General features: G+C 42.3%; 1 protein-coding gene across 5 annotated transcripts in view; it reads right to left on the bottom strand.

The window, feature by feature from the left end:
- LOC121658118 (delta-sarcoglycan) overlaps window positions 1-23,704 on the bottom strand; it is a 256,422-nt gene that overhangs the window by 58,511 nt on the left and 174,207 nt on the right. For all 5 annotated transcript variants that reach the window (XM_042014610.1, XM_042014606.1, XM_042014609.1 and 2 more), the window contains one exon: window positions 9,528-9,629. In XM_042014610.1, the coding sequence (XP_041870544.1) occupies window positions 9,528-9,629 (102 nt within the window). The remainder of the gene's footprint in view (window positions 1-9,527; window positions 9,630-23,704) is intronic.

The following is a 23,704-nucleotide window of genomic DNA, read 5'->3' on the forward strand; positions in this document are numbered from 1 at the left end:
GTGGCTTCACCTGCATGTAGGACACAACAGTGAATCTGCCTGAAGGGAAATACCAGCTGCTGTAAGGTCAGCTGTGCCCACTCCTAACCTGCAAAATATACCTAGAAAAAGCAGGGTTTTAAGAAAAATAAAGGATTGTTCACACTCTTGCTGATCAACCTAATCAAAAGGAAGACAACAGCTTTTGGCTAAAAAACTGAAATCCTTTCTGGAGAGTGATGCTTGATCTGTCTGACAAGTGACCTCTCTTTTCCCCTCAATCAACCCACTGCCTTCAGTTTATTTGTTTCTCTGTTTTTAAATATGTCTTACAAAGCTTCTCATTGGAAAAAACCCATCTTACTCTTCATCTGTGCTGCCTTGGGCTGCAGTCCTGTCAGATCACATCCAAGAAGGCTCAGTTTGCACTAGCACTTCAAAAAGATTTCCCAGGCACTGAGATGAGCAACACGGATGATTCAGTGAACAGCAAAGCTTCTCCCCAAATCAGAAACCACCCATTCCTGGTGCCACAGCTTTTGCAGCTGCTGCTGGTTGCTCAGCAGAGAAGCAGAACTGAAATGTTCACCACTTTTATTCACTGGATGCCCCATCACAAATCAGCCCCTTGTCTAAATCACAAGACAGAACCACTGGAATCACATATTGTTTTGCTCATGGAGAAAAAGGAACTAGAAGCAGAGTATCAAGCTGCAGCTGGAAAGAAAGAGAAAAAATAAAAAGCTTAGATCATAAAAGCAATTTTAATTGCCTAGTTTTAGATTACTAATCAAGAATCCAACAAAGTAACCTGCACTGACTAAGACACAGTGGAAATCTTGGCATTTACTCAACATTTTCATGAACAGTGATTTACAAATCACTGCTACATTTGAAATAAACTTTAAATAAATCCTTTCCTTGCAGATCATAAAGAAGAGTTCTCCAAAGGAAGGTGTGCGTCTGTCCTTAGAAGGGATGTTTCTGGGGGAAGTTGGATGACAGCAGCACTGGATGGTTGATGCTCCCTGGGGAACCTCAGAGGTAAAAAGGCAAAAGCCAAGGAGGCTTTAGCTCGACTCATGCTCAGCCAAAAAAATTAAGGCTTGAAAGTGAGGAATCTCCAGCAGTTTTATGTAAGGATGGCAAACAAGGATTGTGCTTGATGGATGAACAAGGGAGAAATACTGTGAGCTGAAGCACTTTAGGTTTTCTTTTTGTTCCATAGGTTATTCTGCTTCAATGGGAAACGAGGAGCAGACTCCTGCTAGTACTTCATACAATCTGCCTCAGAAAATTTTAAGGCCACGCTGGAAGCAGGCCTAAAATTTCCACTGGACTCAGAATTACAGGACATCAGAAGGAAATCAATGGACATGTAACATTTTATACTGAAAACCGGGAGTAAATAAAGAAAAAAAGAAACAACAAAAAACCAGGCACCATGGAAACTGCTTTCTTCCACCACCCCCCAAGAAGAACAACTTTTTACTGCATGTGCTTTTATATGAAACATATTCCAACCAGGAAGATGTCAAAAGCCAAAGAAATGGTACTTTTTCTTTCAAGAGCAGCAAATTAATTTTCCCAAGATCCTCAATAAATTTGTCCTAAAAGAAAAGGAGCAAATTTAAAGTTGTTTTTGTTTTTACCTGTGTCCTTCTTTCTCCAAATACAACATCTGTTATTTAGAAATAAAACAATCAAACAAGTATAGCAACTGGTAAATGAAACGTGGAAAATCTGACTTTGCTTCCCTGTTGTAGATCAAAGAACACGTGAACTGAGCTGTCTGTAAAACCAGTTCTGTGTGCCTGCACTTCCCAATGACTGCACAGCTTGTCTTGTCGACTCCTGCCTTATAAAATACATAACTTTCCTGCCAAAATAGTTTTGATCAGCAGAAGAGTTGCAGAAGTGTTTGCTGTCCTGTGGTAAGAAGTGACAAAGCTCTGCTCTTGAGGCCGCTTGGAAACATGAGAAAAACATCATTTTTCTTTATAATTGGATCTTCCTATTTGTCTTTCCATTTTCTCTTTTTCTCTATCTTCCCTCTACCCATGCCATATCAAGTTTCATTTCTTTTTCATTTTTAGTATTAAAAAGTTGTTTTTGTAGTTCAGCCTCTACAAAGCAGCCAGAATCCTGATTGTCAGCAGCAATGTCTAGACGTGGTAAATCCTTAAAGTCAGCGCCTTTGCACTTCAGAGATAACTGCAGCCCACAGAGTCGCTCGTGTTTTCCATGCCCCACTGTCCTCCTTTTCACAGCTGAAATACAAGAGATTTCTGGGATCATGGCAAAAATGCAATGCACAGAGCCCACAGAGCACCCAGCCTTAGCCCAGAGCTCACTTTGAGCTGGGGTGCCCATCACTTGTTGTTGTTGCCACAGGGTCCAGCTGCAAACGTTTAGAATGAAGAGGAGGTGGGAGTTGGATCGGAGCAGCAAAACCAACACATGATCTGAACAGTTTCTCTCCCCTCACACAAGCGGCTCGAGCGAGAAATTTCACTTGTCAAAGCAAAATGCATTAAGAAATTTGGGAATTTCTGTCTCCTTCATGTTTAGCTCCAGAGATGTTAACTTGTCCATATCAACTCCAAACTCCCTGACAAGACGGTGAAAAACGCTGGCTATAAAGTGCTTATGCACCTTATGGGGTCAGATACTTCTGCAATGATTATACCACATTTTCTGGACATAAACCCTCCCCTGAGGTCAGGGTAAGAAACCACAAACACGTGGTTCCCGGGGTTAGGTCAGAGGTGTACCCAAAACACAAATATAAACAAAAGCTGAAGTAGGTAGCCCACCAGGCACAGCTGATTGGCTTTAATAGGTGTTGATTACACTGCTCATATTGCATGAAATTAAAAAGCTTACAAATGTTATGAGCCATTACCCTTCCATTTAAGAGATCTTATGACAAGTTAGCAACATTTAATGAAATCCTTTTTAAAATGCCAGAGGCAGTCTCCACGAGATTTTGCTTTGAAATGCAACTTGTGGAGTTATTTCTGAAAGTTTCTCTACATCAGGGCTTCTGCTCTTGCACATCTTTGGGATGCTCTGATTTGGAAGCTGGTGGGATACTTCAGTTCCCTGTTGTGCCCTCAATGTGAGGCACACCACACCAGCTCCTTACAGAAACCACCAGGAACGGGCAGAGCAGGATTTAATTCTGATGTTGACACAGCCCTTCAGTCAGCCTACAAAATTCCCTGCAAAATTCAAAGCTGAGAGAATTCTGACCGATTTTACTATGAAGGTAAAGGGAAATATTTTCATAGTTGCTGTAAAATTTACTTAACTTCCACCTTTTCAGCACACTGGAAATATCACAGAGCCACTAACTGCCCCCAAGGCGCTGGGGCAGCCAAGGTTCACACTGAAGTAGTTCACTCTCTGGATTTCATTGCTTCAGGATGAAATTTATTATTGGAGAGCGTATCAGTTTTATAAATCCCACGGGACACTCACAGCCTACTGCTGTCCACAGACTCAAATCTGCTTTGGATGGCAATGGCAACAATATCTGTACATCAGGTGAGGGCGTTTCTGCCAAAATGATGCCTTTTGCAACTTGTTCTTTCACTGCATCCCCCGCTGACTGCCAGCTCTCCTCTCTGCTGGTCTCTGTCAGGCAAACAAGGCTCAAACTGACCCAGCTGAGAGACACATCTATGGCTAAAGCACATTGGAATCTCACACAGTATCGAGTGGTGCCACAAGGAATGATTAACAAACCCCACAGGGAGGACAGGAGATGGCCAGGCATGGCTGCAAGAAGTTTGTTTGTCTTGGCTCTGCCATCCACAGCAACCTTGTTCTTTTCTTCATCCCAACTTCTGGACCAAAAATCAGCCAAGGAGCACCAAGCTATGAAGATGCAGTCCAAGGAGGTGCTGCAGAAGTCGATCTTGGGTAGTGGGAGACTTTTTTACCTGAGGCTACAGTGGCAGCTGAACTGCCCCAGAGGCCAACATCTCCTGAGCTGGCAGGAGCTCTCACAGGCTCAGATGTGTCATATTATGCAAAGAAGATTCCTCTCTTCCTTGAAGAACCAGTCCCTAAGGGAACAGTGAAATGCTGGGAGGAGCAATGGCTGCAGAGGTGGTGGGAGCAGGCAGGGACAGCTGAGTGATGGCAGCATGGTGAGACAATCTGCATTTCCTCATTTCCACCCTGTGAAGGTTTCAGTGAACACGCTGAAACCCTTAAGCACTCTGCTAGACCAAATCACCAGGAACTAATTCAACATCCTTCTATTTCTCTGTGAACTTTGAAAAAGGAAGAAAAGGAATTATTTTGTCTCCTCCCTCAAAAAATAGTAGCCTTTTTTCATGCTATCTATCTAAACGCTACATTTCTACTACACAGTTTGAGCCTCATACAAAGTTGCAATTATCTTGCCATCTGCATTCCCTTTTTATCCAAATTAGTATGTTATATTGCTTATAAATATGTATTTATGGCTACGAGGCAGGTATGCCCCACTGCGGGCACATGTCACTGTTTAATCCAAATACATGGATTATTGTTTTGCAGTGTGTATTTTTATCTTGGAGGCAGGCAGCCCTGCAGAGCAAATAATACAAAAGAATACAGCCATTCCAGAAGTGCTTCTGTGCTTTAAAATTATAGCACTCTCATTCCAGAACTGAACACAGTGAGACGAGTACATTGGCAAAATAATTATTTATCATTCTTAAAAGCTTCCTTTAGCATTTCTATCACTCAAATACTCACTGGGAAAAATGTAAAGGACAGAGAAGCGTATTTTATGCACTTGCTGGTCTAGCTTTTATGCTGATGAGAACTTACTAAACACCAGTAAAGGGAACAACACTTATCAGCCCTAATTCACAACTGTGAATTTTCCAGGCCAAACAAATGCCCTTGCAGAGTTCCAGACACGTGTTAATGAGAGCCCCAGTCCTCCTTCCTCTGGAGTCACCAGTTATTTTGCATGGCTTCAAATGAGGGCAGGTTTGCTCCAACAACCTGAGCAAGCACGGTGCTCTCAGAGAGACACTCCCTGCCACACTGCGTAGGACAGGGACCTCTAACATCCCCCAAAGAAAGGAAAATAACAAAAAGACACAGTCCTTTGCCTCAGGCTTTTTTTCTTTGATGCATAGGATTTTTCTTTCAAACTCTTTCTTTTTCCAGCTGATAAAAAATAATGGGAAGCAGACCTTCAACATGAAACCAGCTACATACACTAAGAGATCTCTTTATAAAGATACTTGAAAATCTCCTCAAAATCTGTTCAGAGAATTTTGCCATCCCTTATACCTGTGCAACAGCAGATCTTGGAGCTCCCCCAGGTAGGAGAGTTGGTGCCCACATTTAATTCTGTGTTCCCAGACCCATCAACTGAAGAGTCTGCAAGAGACCTGAAGGGACAGGACCCCAGTCAAGTGCTTTTTACTGAAGCAAAGTCAAAGTTGTCAGGCAAATCCATATTCTTGCCTTAAAAGCACTCAGTGTAAGAAAAATAAAGCCCAGGTGTAAACATTTGCAAACTGAGTTTATTTTTTTCTATCTATGCACTTGAAACGAACATTGAAAGGGCAAACCCATCCTAATCCTATCATGGCAATGTCTTTCTCTGCTTCCTAAAGCTCAGATTATCATCTCATTGGTTGTCAGACAGCTCCTGAGAGAAGTAATTCACTGGATTTTCCTGTGTAATCACAGCACAGGATTTTATTTCTGCTGTTATCAGGATGGAAAATGCACACAGCTTGTTCTGTGTCTTGCCCCTTTCAAGTTACTTACAGACCTGGATGTGCCAAGCTTCAAAACACCCCAACTGCACTAAGAAAGCTAAATCCGGGCTAACTCTAAATTTCAAGAAACTTGCTTCTTAGCAGCTCATCTCAACATAGGCAGGAAAATTTCCAGTTTTAAATTTCTATTCCAATTCAGGCAATGAAGACTGAAGTCCCCTAAACTGTTGCCACTACTTTCCGGGACATAAAATTAACGATTTCCACTGCTGTGTACAACTTTCAGCCAAAGTTGGTCTGATTTACAAGCAAGCAGATGGTTCACACGATAGTCCACAATAAATTACAGCAGTTAGAAAGACAGCTACATTTTGAGAGTGACAGTGCAGCTGAGCTACAGATGGGTTTATAGATGACCCTTCCAATTTTTAATAATCTTCATAATTTATCTGCAAGTAAAGAAATGTGAGAATTCCTAATGCACCTTCTTGACTAAGTACAAATCACTTCTATTTACACAAGCAATACTTCACGGTCCAGTTATCTTCTTAATTAAAGGCAGCAAGATGCTCATGTTCCATGCAAGTGGCATGGAAAACACTGTTTGGTGTGCAATATGTTCAGCTGGGAGTTCAGGATGCTCTGAACACTCCTGGAAAAGGGAACACATCCATCTCTTCTCTTCAAAACAGGGCTACAAGGGTGCAAACACTGCCGCCACCAGTTCATTAACCTCCAGCTAAACTTTAGGCTTATAAAATAACAAGGTTACATTTTTTTGCAAGCTCTGATACTTGAAAACAGGTTCCTAACCCATACTACAAAGCCAGTACTACCGAGTCAGGAATAGGATGGATAACAGCAGGAACAGAGACCTCCATCTCTGTATAAAACCAGAAGGGATTTGGGGGGTCGCTCTTGAGGGGGTGAGGGAAAAAGAAAGCAAATCTGGGGGGTGTCAGGTGCAGAAAGAAACTGGCTGGAAGCAGCTTTAGGAACTCAGTTCATGTCAGTGACTTCTCTGTTCTGGGACCAAACCACATCCATCCAACCCTTCCGCTAACACTTCTGATTTCAGCTGCAATGAGAAGCACATCTAAGTGCAGCTCCTCTGTCTGTGAGGTGACAAAGGCGAGTTGATGAAGGGAGGTGATGAAGGGAACAGAACCTACCAGGGCTCTTTAAGGCACAAACTACAGAAGCTCAGAGGTTCCCACCCAGCAGTCTCTTGGGATGACTTTTGAGGGCTTTTCCTCCTCTCCAACCCTTGATCTTCCAGCCAAACCAATTTGAAAAAGAAATCCACTTTTAAGTGGAAATCCAAACCTGCCATTAAACAGAAGGCAGAGCTCCTAGGAAAGCAAGTCCATGTGTAATTTTAATTACCAACTTCCTGGGATTCAAGAGATGCAGCAGAGAAGAGGCACCAGTGACAAATCCAAGCTTTCAAGAATAATCACAATTCCCATTTTGGAGATATTCTGGCAGGGGTTGCCCAGCTCTGCGAGCAGCTCTGCAGCACATGGGGGAGCAGCACCACAGAGACACGCGAGTGGGAAAATCCCAGGCCATGGGACTCTGAAAAGTGATTTTTCCCTGCCCTTTCCAGGCAGCAGCAATGCTCCTTCGTCCACTACACAGAACAATACTGAAGTTAAATTTGTTGAGTTAAAAAAAAAAAAAAAATTCTTCTATAAATAACCAGCTTCTAAAAGTCTTAGGAGTTTACATGAAACCATTATTTATTACTGTACACAACTCTTAGGTCGTTTAATTAAACATATGAAAAATCGTATATGTCAGATTATTTCTGGGATGCTCTTTACTGTTATTTGTCATATTTGTTTCTGTTACTCTTCACATATTTAAAGCTGCATTATGCACTTCTGAAAACCCAGAGAAGATCACTCTAGAATTAGTATGGATGTTCATCTGTTACTGAGCGCTGAGTTTGGCACTTTATTTTAACAATATTCAGCAGGTTCAGGACCTGCTACCACACTTCCCTCCAAGACAACACTGGGTCATACTACTGTTCTTTAAAAAGATCGAGTGTTGATTCTTTAACCATATTTTAAAATATTCTGTAACTGTAAACCTTTGATTGACTGCAACCCTTCCATTTGCTTTCAAGAGGCCAAAGTCACGCACAGCACAAGAAAGCAGAGGCTGTCTGAACACAGTAAGATCTCTCCTGTTGCCCCCAGCCCAAAAATAATTCCAGGGTTACCATGAGCAACCTGAAAGCCAGCACAGGCTATTCCAGTTTATTCCAAGAGTCAGAGGAACTACATGCATGGTTTGTGTGACCTATCTGGTTGATATGGTTTTCAGGACTCATCTACTGAAGCCAGCAGGGATGCTCCAGCACCTCAGAGTGCAGATCAGACCTTCTGCAGTCTACATCCTCCTCCATCTAACAGCAAAACCCATCCTGGATGGGGGAGAAAGCAAGGAACACACACAGGCCTTACCTTACACTTCCTGTTCCTTGCATTCAGTAATCTGTCAATGGCGTGGAAATTACTTTCACAGCCTTGGGAAAGGGACACCTTTTGCACCCCCTGACATATTAAAATGTAGATCAATATGATAATATGAAAACAGTAAACTCCCCAGTAGCAATAAGTAGTTCTCACTTCTTTTAGCAATCAAATATTATTTCCATCAATGTAACTAGAGAAAAAGAAATGTAGGTAGCAATTTGTCAGTCTATTTATCAAACCAACTGCTGCACCTGGTTCCCACATATTTTATCTTAAAAGGTGTATGACGTTTATTTTTAATTCAGGGCTGAAAGCATTTATAGATATGAAGGTTTTCTTATTAAGTTTTCTTCCTGAATGATTATGCTTGTTCAAATCAATTCCTAGCCATCTTACAGAGGTTACAACCTTCAATAATTAAATGGGGTATTGTATTGGCTGTTTAGTTCATTGTGCTCCTAGTTCCAATTTCTGCAAGAGCACTGAAATGCTAAGATAAAAGGATGTTAAGTTTATTTAATTAGCTATCTGCCATTGTTATCAAAAGGGAAGGTTGGTATCTGATTCAAATTAACACTTTAAATCAGGAAACAAGACAGATGATATCTTCTGACACAGATCCTGGAAACTCTGTAGTTGTTTCAGTTGTTTTAAAGCTGCTCAGGACATAGAGGATTACATGAAAAAGAGCAAAAGTCACCAACAGCCAACAAAGTGCTGCTATGAAAATGTTATTTCAATCACACTGGAGTTCTTTCTCATTTCCAGTAGTTAACATTCTTGCCACTTTTGCCAAGCAGTCACTCTAAGCCGCATCGAACTTTAACTACACATAATTTTAAACCAACATGGAATAGGACTGAGCACACAATATGGGTTAATTGTGCTAATGAACAACAGATCACGCCCCTGTGCCAAGCCACCACCTCCCTACTATCCAGAAGAAATGTAATTGGCTAAAAACGAGCTGGATTTCAGGACTGCCAGCCATCCCTCTGCCTCAGAAATAACAAGTCCTCCAGTTGAGGGTTGTTTAGGATTTATCTCAAAAGAAAGCAAAAAGACAGGGTGAAACTTCAGAGGTCCTGAGGTAACTGTGGCTCACACAAACCAGAGCCACGGTATCAACTCTGGAACTGCCCAGAGCACACAGTGTCTGCATGAAGTCCTCAAAGGACACCCACTGCCTCGCTCCCCAAACTGCATCTGCATAGAGAGGCCAATGGCCAAAGCAATTTATCCAGTAACCACGTCACCCTGCCAATTCACGGTTTCTTTCTTTTAGGGCTACAGAAACAAGCTTATTCCTTTCCCAAAAACTTACTGGTCTTGATCGGATTTCTTTGGCGTAGAGAGGTTTCAAGAATTCTGAATCTCCTTCAAGCTTCAGACCCTTTTCCGTGATCCTCAGGTTCCCCATTCCATCCTAAAAGACAGGCAAAGAGAAACAACCCTATTAGTTACAATTACTAAATCCACCAGGCTGCCAATAGCTGATTTTTTTTTCCATTGAAGATAACATGTCTAGCACTGGGAGGCACTAGAGAATGCAATTACTTGTGTTATCCTTGTAGCTCAGCTTCTGTGAAAAAAAAAAAATTCTATTCAGAACTATCTGCAGTGCCCCCCAGTAAACCATTTACACAGATGAAAGATGTTCCTCTGAGCTAAGTCATTCTCTGCTCACAGAGAGGCAGTGATGCTCTGTGTTAACAGGAAACTATTCACTGTAATATTCACTGCTTGCCTGTACAATATAATAATATACCTGCTCATTCATAGCAAATCCCTGTAAAGAATGTGTGATTAATATCTGTACAGATCCACTGGCACAGAGCAGAACTGTACCAAAATACATTTCACCTCTGAGACATGAAAGTTGTAACTTTTATTAAGATGAGGGATTTAGCTTCATTTAGCCTATAATTGCTTAGAAAGGTGTATAAGAAACACAGTGTGGGTAGGGAATTGCACAGGTACATCTGTAATCAAAACCACATCAAATGTAAGGTATTACTTCTAAGATAGGGGGATTGTGAAAGTTTGCAAGGATTGAGGTAAACTTCTTTTTCCCTGAAAAAAAGATGGTTTGAAGAATACCTTTTAGCAAAAAACTGACTGAGATCACTAGGATTGGAGAGTAACACTAGCACCTCCAACACTAGCCTAACTCACAGCTGTTTTGGGGATTTTATAGGTAAGGGGAATGCACGTGGGTAGAAGGCATAAGAAGTTCAAGAGGAGACCAGGAAAATCCAGGAAAACCACAAGTACTTGGCTATACATCTAGCATGCTTTCCAATCCAGCTGCAAAAATGAAACCCCATCTGTCTACTTCCTCTTCCTCCCATTGCGAGTTCACCTCCAGCCCCAGAGGAGGAATCAGGGTCTCTCCAAGCGAGTGGAGATCGAACCCAGACAGATTTCCATGAACTGCTGCCAAAAGGCCTGAATTTGGAGGGATAAAAATCAGAGCCATCGCACAGCTCAGCAGCGACACTGCCAGAGGTTCTCCCGTTCCAAGAAGTGCCATTCCCAGGTAGTTCCCTGCCAAGTTAAGATTGTTCTTGCCAGAGCCTGTCTTATGAAAAAAGGTGATGCTGGTTGATAAAGTGACCTCTGTGATCTCATTTTGAATGGAAGGCTGTAAGCAAATTTGAGAGACAGATGCTGGAAGTGCTGCTGATCATAGGCAGAGAATGAGAGACGGGTCATATAATGCCACTCCCTACATTTGTTGGCTTGGGTATAAAATAGTGGCCTATGAATTCTGGGTTGGTGGTGGCACAGAAGGGGTTCATTTATCTCAAGCAAAAGGATGGAGGAGAATGAGTGGAATATGATTATGCACCAAAAAGCCCAGATTAAATTTTGACAGCAGTGTGCTTTGCGATTTGAGCAAGCAGGAATTATTACCGCTATCTGCAGACCCTCACACGTTTTGGGCTGCTAAAAAATCCCTACAGCTTTTTTTCCCCCAAAATAGATTATTTCAGTGAGGTTACAAGCCCTGAGGGCTTTCACATAGCAGTGTCTTTTCTGGTTTTATTAAGAGAAGTTGCAGGTCAGGCAAGCTGCTGTGTGCCCCAGACAGCTGCAGGAATGACCACCGTCCGTAGATACGCAATGCTGACCCCTCCAGGGCTTGCTCCTCAGCTGAAGTGGGGCAATACCTTTCCAGTAACATGGACCTAGGGATAAAAAGGGACTTGTCAAGCCACCACTGAAGCTGTGGCAAACCAGCAATTTCGATGGCTCACAACTGTGTTCTGTTTTAATGACACAGATCCAGAATTCCACTCTGCTCCTCTCTTGCACGTTTCTCTCTCTCCTTCCCCCTCTGTCTCCCAAGTGTGGTCCAAAGGATTTTTACATATAAAAACCATACATATGGGAAGTTCAGCTTACAGCCAGCAGATCCTATGCATCCCAAAAGAGGTATCAGGCCTATGGGACAATGTACTACAACCAAAACATCAAGGACATGTTTGATTAATAAAAGCAGGCGTATCCTCTTCCAAACCCACTGGACTGGAGAAAAGGAGACACTTCCCCACGTCTTATTCCCCATCTTTGATCCTTCTCAACCCCCAGCTCCCACTCAATCTTCCCTCCTCCTGCAGCTGCCAGAAGTAATAAAAGCTGTGCCCACCACACATCCTCTCTTGACTTCCCTGGTGTTTGGGAGTGGATCAGTGCTCAGCACTGACTTACCACGATTAACTCTCCACTGCTCATGTTTCTCATGATTAAAGCTGACAGCTTTTTGTGGTGACAGTCTGGGTCAGCAGGTGAAAAAACAAGCGAAGGTTGTAACCTGAGTTTAACAAGTATCTTGGCCTCTTATCATACAATCACTATAAAATTATATTCCTCTATCATTTCCCATTAGAAAAACAAATAAGAAGCTCACAGGATTATATAGAGGTCCCAAAATACAGATACATTAGAGAGAAATCATTGTTGGAAAGACTACTTCACATGTTGTTTCAGATAAAGTATCTTCATCCTCCCTAAATTATATGGTTTAATAACAAATAAGTGTCATATTCTGCTACCAAGAATAGATATGAAAGCTCCTATGAAATTTCATGGACTGTGACCTATAAAATGTAGCAGAAAACTGCCTAGAGTGACAAAGACCAAGATGTTTTATTAAACATTGAGTCTGTGATTGGTATATATCCTTATCTGCCACTCTTCTGCTTGTGAATAAGGAAAAGTATTGATTATTTGATACTCTGCCATCTGAAAATCATTGTTTCTCTCCTTTTTATTAATACACTCCTCAGCAGAGTGAATAACTTTATAGTGCAGGCACAAGCCAGCTTTGTGGGAGCTCCCAGGAGGAAAGTTCCAAACAGGAGGCATGGAATTGGGAACTTTCCATCACCACCTGCTTTGAATTTTGCTTTTTGGGAGGGCATGGCAAAAACTTTTACATCAATTACATAATTTATGCCCTCTCTCTTTTATGCACTGCCTTGTACTGGACAGGCATAAAAATTTATGTGCCATTGCTGACTGCTCTGGGTTGGAAGGGGATAGCAATCCTGAATACCATAAATGTCATTTTGGTGATGCTGAATGAGAAAGGAATTTTGGGTTTTATTAGCTTGAGAAGCATCTCATTTTAACAGCCAATTATGAATGATGGTATTACTGTTAGGGAAGAGCTCAGCACTGATTGTGTCTCATCACCAAAGCGCCTCTCTGCCTTTTGGGTTGGCAATGTGGCCACACAAGTGGCTAAAGCCCAGCTTGTGTTTGTTTTACTTTTTAACAGTTCTGGTTACTTTAATTTCTTTTTTTTATATATAATTGCAAGGCTGGTAGCAGGGAGATCTGGCTAACAGAATAAGAAAAACAGCCACCCTAACCAGACATGTAACTGCTGTGGCAAAGGCTTTCAACTGACAGAGAGTAGTCTTAAATTAGATATTAGGAAGAAATTCTTCCCTGAGGGTGTGCTGAGATCCTGTCACAGGTTGCCCAGAGAAGCTGTGGCTGCTCCATCCCTGGAAGTGTCCAGGCTGGACAGGTCTTGGAGCAGCCTGGGACAGTGGGAAGGTGTCCCTGCCCCTGGCAGGGGGTTGGAAGCGATGGTCTTTAAGGTTGCTCCCAACCCAAAGCTTTCTGTAATTCTACAACAAATACCTGGAACTGGTACTGGCTGCACTGATCTGGATTGATTCCACACAGGGACAGGGGGAATTTTCAGTGCTGTCTCCTTCACGAGCAGCTTTATTAGACCAGGCTGGGCTCATGCTGCAGCTGAACCCACTCAAGAACCAAGGTGATGGTGACACATTCACTGTGTCTGTTGGTGCCAGGATCCTTTGTCCTTTACAAACATGAAATGCAGCCTCACACTCTTCTGTGCTTCCTCTGTTCTCCCAGCATTGCTGAACAGAGAGGCAAATTTGCTGTTTATTGAGGTCTTTCTAAGGATTTTAAGGACACTGGTGACGGGTGACAGATTGCTCCAGCTGTCTGCTGGCCACCACCAGCTCCAGCGGGTGTTTCCCACTGGTTTTCCCTGCACCTCCATCCCTTTCCAGTTTTCAGGAGTAGAACGGCTGGCAAGGTTTGTCTCTGCACAGCAGGTAAGCATTTTATTTTTTTGCTAGGAATAAACTGAAGTTATGTTCAGCAGTGTCCTGTGGGAGAGAATTATCTTTGGAGACTGCTCATGTCAGATGGCTGAAACACCTGATTATCGTTGCTTGTATTATTGATTGCTGTGCTCTGCATTGCTTCCAGATATGTGCAAGTTATTACACAGCTCAATACATCCAAAGTTAGAAAAAAAACCCTCAGCAAAGGCAAGTGACCTGTTTTTTTTCCCCTCCTGGGAAGATATCTGTGCTGCCCTTTTTCTGACTTGACATTAAATGTTTCCAGATTCCACAGGTTCAGGGAAAGTCTGTACAGAACACATCGCTGTCAGTTCTTCACAGCCTCAAACTTTTTGTTATTGCATCTGCTCTCCCTCCTTCTCCTCATTTTCCTCAGCTAATTCATCATCTTAATAAGGATCCCAGTATCCAGCTGTGGATCTGCAGCAACATTTTCTTATGGAAGCCACCTACCAGCAGCACCAGTCCTATAAAGTTAAATCTGGTTACACATATTGGTCCAGAGCAACATAGGTAAGGAGATAATGTGTGAAAACTTCTTCCTCTGGCCTCAGACCTTGCTTTGAGACCTCAGGTACAGACTCAGGTTTGTGTGGACAGCAGAGAAAATCAAGGCAATGCAGCATTACAGATCATATATGACCATGACCTTGTGTGCACAGATCTGGGATTATGCTGTGAATTGCACTACGAGGTCTCATGTCCACAACTGCCATCATCTCCCTCTTCCTCTGCTTCTTGACCTCAGATGTCTCTGACTGATGCCTTACTGGTAGCATCTGCCTCTAAAGGTCATGGGCACAGGGCAGGAAAAGCTGAGCTGAGACCTTGGGGGGTGAAGGAAGGTGACCCCAAATGCCTTGGATGACTGCAGGACAGTGTATACCCTTCTCCAGGCAAGGAGGGAGACACTGATGAAGCACAGCTAAAATTCTGCAGCTATTTGGTGCACTAAAACAACATTATAAATGGCAAGAGTAGCAATCAGCTAACTCACTGCTCCCTGCAGAAGGCTCCATCCAGAACCTCGGGACAGCCTGTGAGGAGACACCTCTAAATAATCTCTGGTGCTGCAGCCATCAGTCACAGGAGACATGGATTTGAATGAACAGGCCAGCTGTGGGAGTCACCCACTGGGAAAAGACCTCTGGAGGCCGATGTTGAGGTTGTATGAGCTCTGTAGGCACTTTTCGTTCCTCCCACAGGTATGAATTTATTTGTGACAGCTAAAGGGAAGTCAGGTGGTTTCTAGCTCGTGAAGGAATTTTGTGCACGCAGAGGAAATTGCCTGCAGACCGTGACAGTTAACATAAAATTCAGCCCAAACAAAGCCCTGCAAAGCTCAGAGCCCTTCCTTTCCAATGGAAACTCCAGGTTTTGTGAGCTCCTCTGCATGACTGCAGAAACAGAGGCAGAAAACGAGAAGAGAGGATACAATGGGAAGAGCACAAGAACTGAGAGGACATCCCAGCCACAGCAATGAGATTTGATGCAGAACATTTTGGCTTCATTCCCATCAGGCTCCCATGATTAGGGATGGCATTAGGGATGACTCCCATGTGCACTTTCCCAGAGCACCCTTCCCCTCTGCCTGCTCCTTCCACACTGACCAGGTGCTCCCCCAGAGCCAACACCATTCATGAAGAAAGATACTCAAAGAGCTCCATAAAGCTCACGTGGAAGTGAAAAGACACTGAAAAACTGCCTTTAGTGGAAGTTAAGCAGAAAAGTCTGCATGAGCAGGAAGAACAGGCTCAAATGTGGTTTTCCAATTACTGTTTCAAGTAAGTTACAACTGACCAAAGCAACTAAATCTCAGCCGTTGAAACAACTCCAAACTAGTGTTGGAACAATTTCTAAACAGATCCTTCAGCCACAGCCTGAAGAAAGCTCAGCTCTGGATTTATGGCATAGTGCTGGAATTACTCTAAGCAAGAGGTATTTCTTTCCAAAGCAAAGTGCTAGTGAGTTTATTCAAAGTATGGTCAGGTGTGGCACCACAAAACCAGGATTTCTATGAATTAAGCCACCCCATCTGAGAGTACATTTTGCAGGGAAAAAGATTAGCAGACCTTCTGGGGTAATGATTATGAATCCCAGCACTGTTACTACAACTCAACCATCACATGCAGAATTCCTCTCTAGGGTAATAATTTCCCTTTCCACTGGTACAGCAGGGAAGAGGTGGAAACTTGGCTTCCACTCCTCCAACTCCTTGTTACAGAGCACTTTGGCACTGCAGCATTATAAAATGAGCCATGCTCTCTTGAGCACTTTTCTGCTTTTTTTCTCCAACACAAACAGTAAAGTTTCACATCTTACCATCAACATACATTCCAAATGTATCCCTGGAATGCTCCATCTTTTTTAGTCTAGCTCATTAGCATAATTATGCTAACTAAAAGAGAAAAGTCTCATCCTGCAGAAATTTGTGCTCACTCAGAAGTAGGAAAAAAAGGTTTTTATACTCGTAGGAACAAGAAGTCTTCCAATGCAGTGATTTAATAATAAAATCAGCACGGAAATTCACTGATGCAGAGGGTGCAGAAACAGTTTTTATAAATTATGGCCTAATGCTCCTTAACTGTGATAATCTGTCAATCACCAAATGAAGGATAGAACAAACACTTCTTTTTTCAGACTATAAAGATCTTGGACACAAAATCCTCTGTGGCATCGCTGCTCCAAGTTACACCAAGGCTGATTGGACTCACTCATCTTTACAGTGCTGGAAGAAGTTTCGAGGGAGAAGAAGGAATTATTTTTTTTTTCCTTTATCTTAGTGGATCCCTTTTGTGTTCTGTCCTTACATTCTGAAGTAAGATTTTTCTGACTGATGCAGCATCTAGCAGTTCCCCCAACCAGCAATGAAGCTGCAGATTAAGCGTGAGGAGGAAAGTACCAGGTCTCCTGCGGCATGTCTGAAGGTGAGCTCTCAGAAATGGGGCCAATTATCGGCTCATTTTTGTCTGATGTGAACATGCCAAAACAACTCAGGGGCATTAATTAGAGCGTAACACCAGGTCTGGGCAAAGAAATGAGGCCCATGCAAACACACTCTGGTTTCAACCCCATCCAAGACCACACCAACACCCAAGAGAGCTCAAAGCACAGGTGAAGAGACCCAGCAGGGCTGTGCCCACTCTCACAAGTGCCATTCCTAAGGCACATTTGATGATCCCATCTCAGCAGAAGGATTTACAGGCTGTGGGGACACTCAGTGGAGTTGCACTGACCTTCCCCAACCCCTCCACACCTGTGTGAGAAACTCGCTCCAAAGGGGCGGCAATCATGACGTGAATGTGATTTCCAGTTGCTTCATTTACACTCCTCCACTATTATTTCCTCTGTTTCCAAAAGCCAGGAGAAAGCAGGGTGGGCAGGGAGGAATATTTTCAATGCCCCTCAATTAATCATTCCTGAGCCCCCATTCAGCCAGTATCAGGCATTTAACTGATGAGCCTGCACCTGGAGATAATCACCCCGTGCTACCTCTGCAGTCAGGGGAGAGAAAGTGGCAAAAGGGTCCATCTAGAACCCAAATCACTCCTGGAAGTGCTTCTTACCCACTGCTGTGGGTTAAGTCACCCTCTAAGGTGACTTAGGCATCTTTTCTGGTTGCCATAGATTGCTGCAATAAACCTGGAGCTCAGTGCAAAGTGCACTAAAAGTGCAACAGGACTCAAAACCAAAACAAACGGGTCGCCAGGCAAACCAATAAACAGATATCATGAAATAAGTATTTATAAAGGATTTATATTTAAAAAATGTGATTCCAACTATACCCACATAGAGTGACTTCAGGGATTATTTTAATGATTTTTTTTTTTTTTAATCAAGACTCATACTTTCAATAAGAGATAGGAGATAGAGCATGTTCAATTTATTTTCACATGTAGGCAAAGGAAATTTCCTTTAAAATCAAAATTCTCTTTTTTAAGAGGAATCCATAGATCCATGGTTAAGAAACTGCCCTCATGGCCAAAGAACGACCAGTGAATTTTTATAGCTGTATTTGTCACAAAAAATATATTATTTTGCTATTTCACTATCAGAATATACAGAAAAATAATTTCAACTGTCTTCCAGACTTATCTACAGTGTGTCTATGACATTGTTTTTAGCAAGGGAGGCTCTGGGGACAGCAAAGAAATGAGAGAACTGAAAGTGCTGCTCTCAGGCTGAAATAAGTATATTGCTTCTATTGCTTTCTGAACAATTGTCAGTAAATAATTATTCATAGAGGAAAATACATGAGTATGTTTAGGGTCCCTCACCACCACATTCTTTGGTGGGCAAAGAATGAGATCTGATCTGTAGAGTGCAGCTATTGGTTTCAAAGAGCTCCATCAATTTACACCCACTTGGTACCTGGCCCCAGAGCAGCAGGAGGAGATCACTGATTGAAAGAATGGTTTGGGTTGGAAAGGAACTTAAACATCATCTCATTTCAACCCCCCGTAGGCCAGATTCCCCTCAAAGGGGAAACTGAGGCACAAAGTCAGACATCCACCAACAGTCACACGAGAAAACGGTGCCAAGGAAAGAACTAGCAAGGTTTGTCTCTCACACCCTGTTGTGTGACAGCACTGCAGCTGAGAAACTATAAATATCCTGCTCATGAGAAACAACAGGTTAATTTTAGCAACTTTCAAATGCCAGCAATTCAGACTCCAGCTATTCTCTCATCTCCCTGAAGTTTGCATTCCTTTGCCTCCTTGCCAGAAGGTGCATTATGCTTAATGCCCCTTGTCCTCTTCACAACTGTCTAATGCACATTTGGAAGTGTTTATTAGGCTAAAATCAATGATGATTAAACAGCAAAGGAACTAGGAACTTGCTGGTCACCAACCCAAATCCAGAAGCCTCCTGCAAGACAGCACTTCCTGATGTAATATCCAAAATTATCATCATGGTGGTTTATACATTTGCAAAGCAACACTGAGATTATTTTCCCACTGTTTACTTTCTGAGGAAAATAAAGGCAATAAGGCTTTTTTTTTTTTGTATCCAGAACTCATGCATGGGGTACTTTTAATTTCAAATTATTTATTGAGTGGGTGCTTACTGAGTCATAGGAGACTTTTGCTAGATGCCAAGAGATTCTCTTGGAATTCTGGAGTACAATATTATGTGTGTGAAAGTCAGATGGTTACCTGAAATAGCCAAAAATCACATGCAAAAATATACAGCTGGCATCAGCAAGTGACAACAGAGCAAGAGACAGCAGCTTCTTAAAATACCTTCTTTTAAACAGAGGGTCTTAAAGCCACTGAGAAGTGATTGCTCTTACTGTGCTTTGGCCTTTAGGCAGCACAGCTCTGTGTGCCCCTTCATTACAGAAATATGCCTTCTTTGGGGATATTAGCACTTCCTCCTTATTCTGCTCCTTTTTGAAACATGACACCGGCAGAAACCAATGCAGTGACTCACAACCTGCACAGTTAGTTATTAATTTATCCACTGCATGCAACCTCACCTCAACTTTAAAAATCTTTGTCACCAGCACCAAGATTATTTAAACCACTAAATCTTTTGAAATAAATACTAAGTGTCTCAGGTCTGGATTTCCTTTATCACGAAACACCTTTGAACCTTCCTGCAGGTCAGATGCATTTTGGGTGTGAGCTGCTCCTGGGCACAGTCTTGCAGCAACACCCTCATGAGTCAGTAGTGATGGTCCCTCCCCTCCAGTCTGAAAGAATGAGCAATTCTGTCACGTTATATTCTCCAGTAGGTGTCTGCAAGCTTTGGCAGAAGCCCCTGATTATGCTCCCTAGGACCTCTGCAAAGAGAACAAACAAACCAGCACAGGAGGAGGATGCAGGCCCTGCAGGGAGCGGCTGCCCAGCCCCACAGGGCAGCCCCAGTGCTTGGCAGGTTTGCAGGCAGGGAGATGGGAGACAGCATCAGGCTAAGTTAAAAGATGTTAAACTAACATTAAAATAATGAACTTTGGTCAGCCAGCGCTGCTGGCTGGGAGGTCACTGGGATGCTCCTCCACACAGCTCTCTGCAGGCAGAGTGGGGCTGGCTCAGAGGCAGCAAGAGGTGACTCAACTCTTCATCATGTTCCAGTCAGGGCTCTGAGGGTAACCTAGACTTTTCTTACAGCTTTTTGGCTGTTTTGGCAGCCTGTGCTTGTAACTGCCTGGGTTAGATATTTCTTTCCAAAACAAAGGACCCTGGGGGATAATGACACATAACCGCCAACCACTTTGGTTAGGGACCAAAACTGCTGGAGGAGGAATTGTTATCCATTAAAAGAACAAAAAGCACAGAGCAAAACATGCTGAGGCTAACACTCGTATTTCCCTTTGCTTGTCCTTTGGTGAGCATCCAGACCTTGCCTTCAGTCTGCCTGAAGCCACGAGATTTCGGCCCCTCTCTGCTCATCTGCAGCTCTGCCCAGGACATGGCTGTGAGAGCGGGGTTGGAGCTCTGCACCACTGTCACACCCTCCCCTTCCCTTCCACCTAAACCCTGAACAACATTTTTCTCTTGTTTTGGCTTTCCTCACTGACCTACTTGACAACGTTAGCGAATTTAACCTCAAAACACTCAGGGATAGAGGGCAAAATATATTTTTCCCAGGCTACCAATAAAGAACAGAGTTTCAGGGAGTTTAAATGGCTCAGTGGGACATTCTGGTGACCAGAGGAAATTTAGAACCCTATGATAAATTTGGGATATTAATGTAAGAATAAAGTCGAACTGCTGGAAGCAGTATCTTATTGACAAAAGTGCTAGAAAGCTGCAAAGGTAATAAACCAGGAATTGAGATGGATTACTGGGGATATGCTTTTGAATGTATTACTCAATGCCAGCTGTCAGATACCTTGTGAAGTCCTTACATGCTTGGGTAAAATACTGCACCTATAAATATCTTTCCTGAATGGGACTCTTAATTAGAGTAACTGTGCTAAATGTGGTCAGTGACTGGTTATCGAGGCAGAGGTACTGGTGCAAGTGTTAATTATCCTAACTGATTATCTCCAGTCTGTCTTTGTTGACACTGTGAAAAATGTACAGTTTATAGCTATGGCTATGGCTACATATCATGGCTCTTTTCTCACTCAAGGCTTATTAAAGAAAAAAAATCCAATTTCTTCCTTTCAGTTAATTGTGGGGCCTTAAAGACAGGAGCAGTCTTGGCAACCAGTACAATACACTGTGTTTCTCCAGGAAATCTTCCAAAAAGATCTAAAATAGGGAATAAGTATCTAACATGGGGAATGGGACCAGCTCACCAGAATACATTCTGGTGGGATGCTTTCTGCTTTATCAAACAATTTCTAAATTATGAAATGCCTGACAAAAAAAAAAAAAATCTTACTTTAATTAGTGTTCTAAGCTTCTGTAGGCTGTAGGAGACATTCCTGAGAAAACCATGTTTATTCATCAAATGCTTAGAGATTATGCCATAGTGTTTATTTTCAGTATTTGTTACCAAATGCAAGCAGCAAATGCTGAGGGTCAAAATGTTGCACGACTTTGTCAGAAATCTTAGAATTTGTTAAAAATGAAAGACATTGCCTAAATACAGGGTATTTCTACTAAATGAAAAACTCATTTAAGTATTTCCTCATGGTCAGCAGCATCCCTTCCAAAACTGAAGAAAAAAATGAGAAAAAACCCCAATTCTTATAACGTGGCAGTGGAAGTCTTTGCTCCTTGAAAGACTTTTTTTAAGAATAAGCTTGAAAAGATCTGGTTTTGAGCTGAAAATCCTCTGTATATAACTTAAGGATAATATGAGTTATTTTGGGCAGAATTTTAATTTTTGTGAAATGATGAAAGAACCAGAGGAGTATCTCAAAAGGCAGACTCTACTGAAGGAAAACAAACATTGAAACACTAATTATATAGACACAGGGAGTATTTCTGCTACTCAAAAATATAAACAGAAAGAAAGCTGGGACTCAGCTGCAAACACATTAACAACCTGTACTTTCAAAGTTTATTGATGTGTCTAGGGTAAATATTTCATAGAAATATTGAAATTTACAGTAAGACTATGCAAAGCCAAAACTATAACCTCTGACTCAAACTCTCCCCCATTCAGCATTTGTCTGATCTCAGTATTTTTTTTGTCTCAGCTTGTTCAACCCTTCCATATCCACCATGAAATTCTGCAGTGAGTTTGTTAAAGTCCTGCTAAAGGTTTTTTTTTTTTTTTTACTTTCATCCTCCTCTATCACAACCATGAGGGAAGAAAATCTTATGTAATTTAAGATAATAATAGCTTCACTTGTTAAATATCAGACTAAGTATTTCTGGAAAAGCGTTGGAAAGTAACATCAGTAAATAGAGAAAATAGCAGGGTATAAAATTCTTATTAGTAATTAATTTGTCTCTTTCAAGACAGCTCCCTGAATGATGTGCAGGTAACTGAAATGAAACACATTAATTGTGTTAATTTATCGCAGAATTTAATTCGGAGCCTTTGCCTTTGTGTTTTTTAAACAGGTTAAAGTACCAAGGAGCACCCAAGGTCACCTTCAACAAAACTTTGCCACCTCTGAACTACTTTGCTTACTCTGACATGAAAGAGGACTCTGCTAACAGATTTTTTTCCCCATCATAATTCGTGGCTCAAGAGGAACAGAGTCCAAACTTCTGGACTTCTGGATGGATCCTTCCAGCTGGAACTTGACACAGAAGCCCTGCAGAGGTGTGGAATGGAGAGATGGTGCTCTCAGGGACCTCCATCCACGGCCACACAGGGCTCTCAGACTCTCCAGGATGAATGTGGACACATCCCAAGGGCTTGGGCAGCAGGCACCAGATGGCTGCAGCCCAGTGCTCCTCCCAGCCCAACGTGGCACACACATGGCCCTGCCCAGGGTGCAGGAGCTGGCAGGGGCACCACTGAAACTCCAGCAGTGCCACACTTCACTGAGCTCTGGAAAAGTGACCTCGTGGCTCCCTGCACAAAACTGCCTCACACAGTACAGATTTACCCACACGAGCCCTCAGCTGTTTCACTTCCTGCAGGTCCCTTGTCATCCTTTCATTACCTCCTGTCCTTTCGGAGTGAAACCACATTTTACTTAAAAAAGGCTATGAAGAGCAAATGCAGCTGTAGCTGAACAAACAAGCCCAGCCTGTGGGTGCACCAGACTTTCCGAGCAATCTTGCAGCAGTTTCTCATTTACACTGAATGAACTGACCTCCTCTTTGCTGTATCATCAAAAATAACTTCTTTGCCTGCATAGTATCTAATTTTTAATCTTTATTTTCCTGCTGAATCTTATGCAGGCTTTCTAAAGAATTTCTTGTTTGTTAAGAGTAAGGCAGAGATTCCTAAATCACTGAAAAATAGTCTTGTTTACTTAACTTTTGGATAATGCAAACAACTTACATATACATTTACTTTTTAAATTTTCCTCTGGCTATTGAATTTGTACATTATTAGTGTCTTGCTAAGCTCTCTATAAATCTTTCAGAAAGAGTCACTTAAATCTGTGAGCTCTCCATGTTTTGGCTCCTAGCAGCACTTGGGACTGCGTTCAAATATTTGTGTTCTTCAAGTTCCGAGAAACATCTTATCTGTCCCTATAATCATCCAAGGAATTTTGCATAAAACGGCCTTTTATTTTCAGAACAAAACGAAAACATTTGGCAATCAGTTTCTCTTTCAGCTGATAGATGCAGACCCTGGCTCAGTGGTTAGTTGCTGCCTACATCCAAATATTCACCTCTGGAAGAAGCTGACATGGAAAAGGGGAGCATGGGCATGGCACTGCTGAAAGGGCCTTTCTCCTCCCCACTGCCTGAAATCTTGATGAAAGCCAAATTTCTGAAAGTCTCCAATCTAGTTCAATTAGTTCCCTAATGCAATGAATTCCACCTCATAGACT

The sequence above is a fragment of the Corvus kubaryi genome, unplaced genomic scaffold (assembly GCF_017639235.1).
Source record: "Corvus kubaryi isolate FWS band 111438036 unplaced genomic scaffold, C.kubaryi_AGA036_p1.0 split2-37374, whole genome shotgun sequence".
Lineage (NCBI taxonomy): Eukaryota > Metazoa > Chordata > Aves > Passeriformes > Corvidae > Corvus > Corvus kubaryi.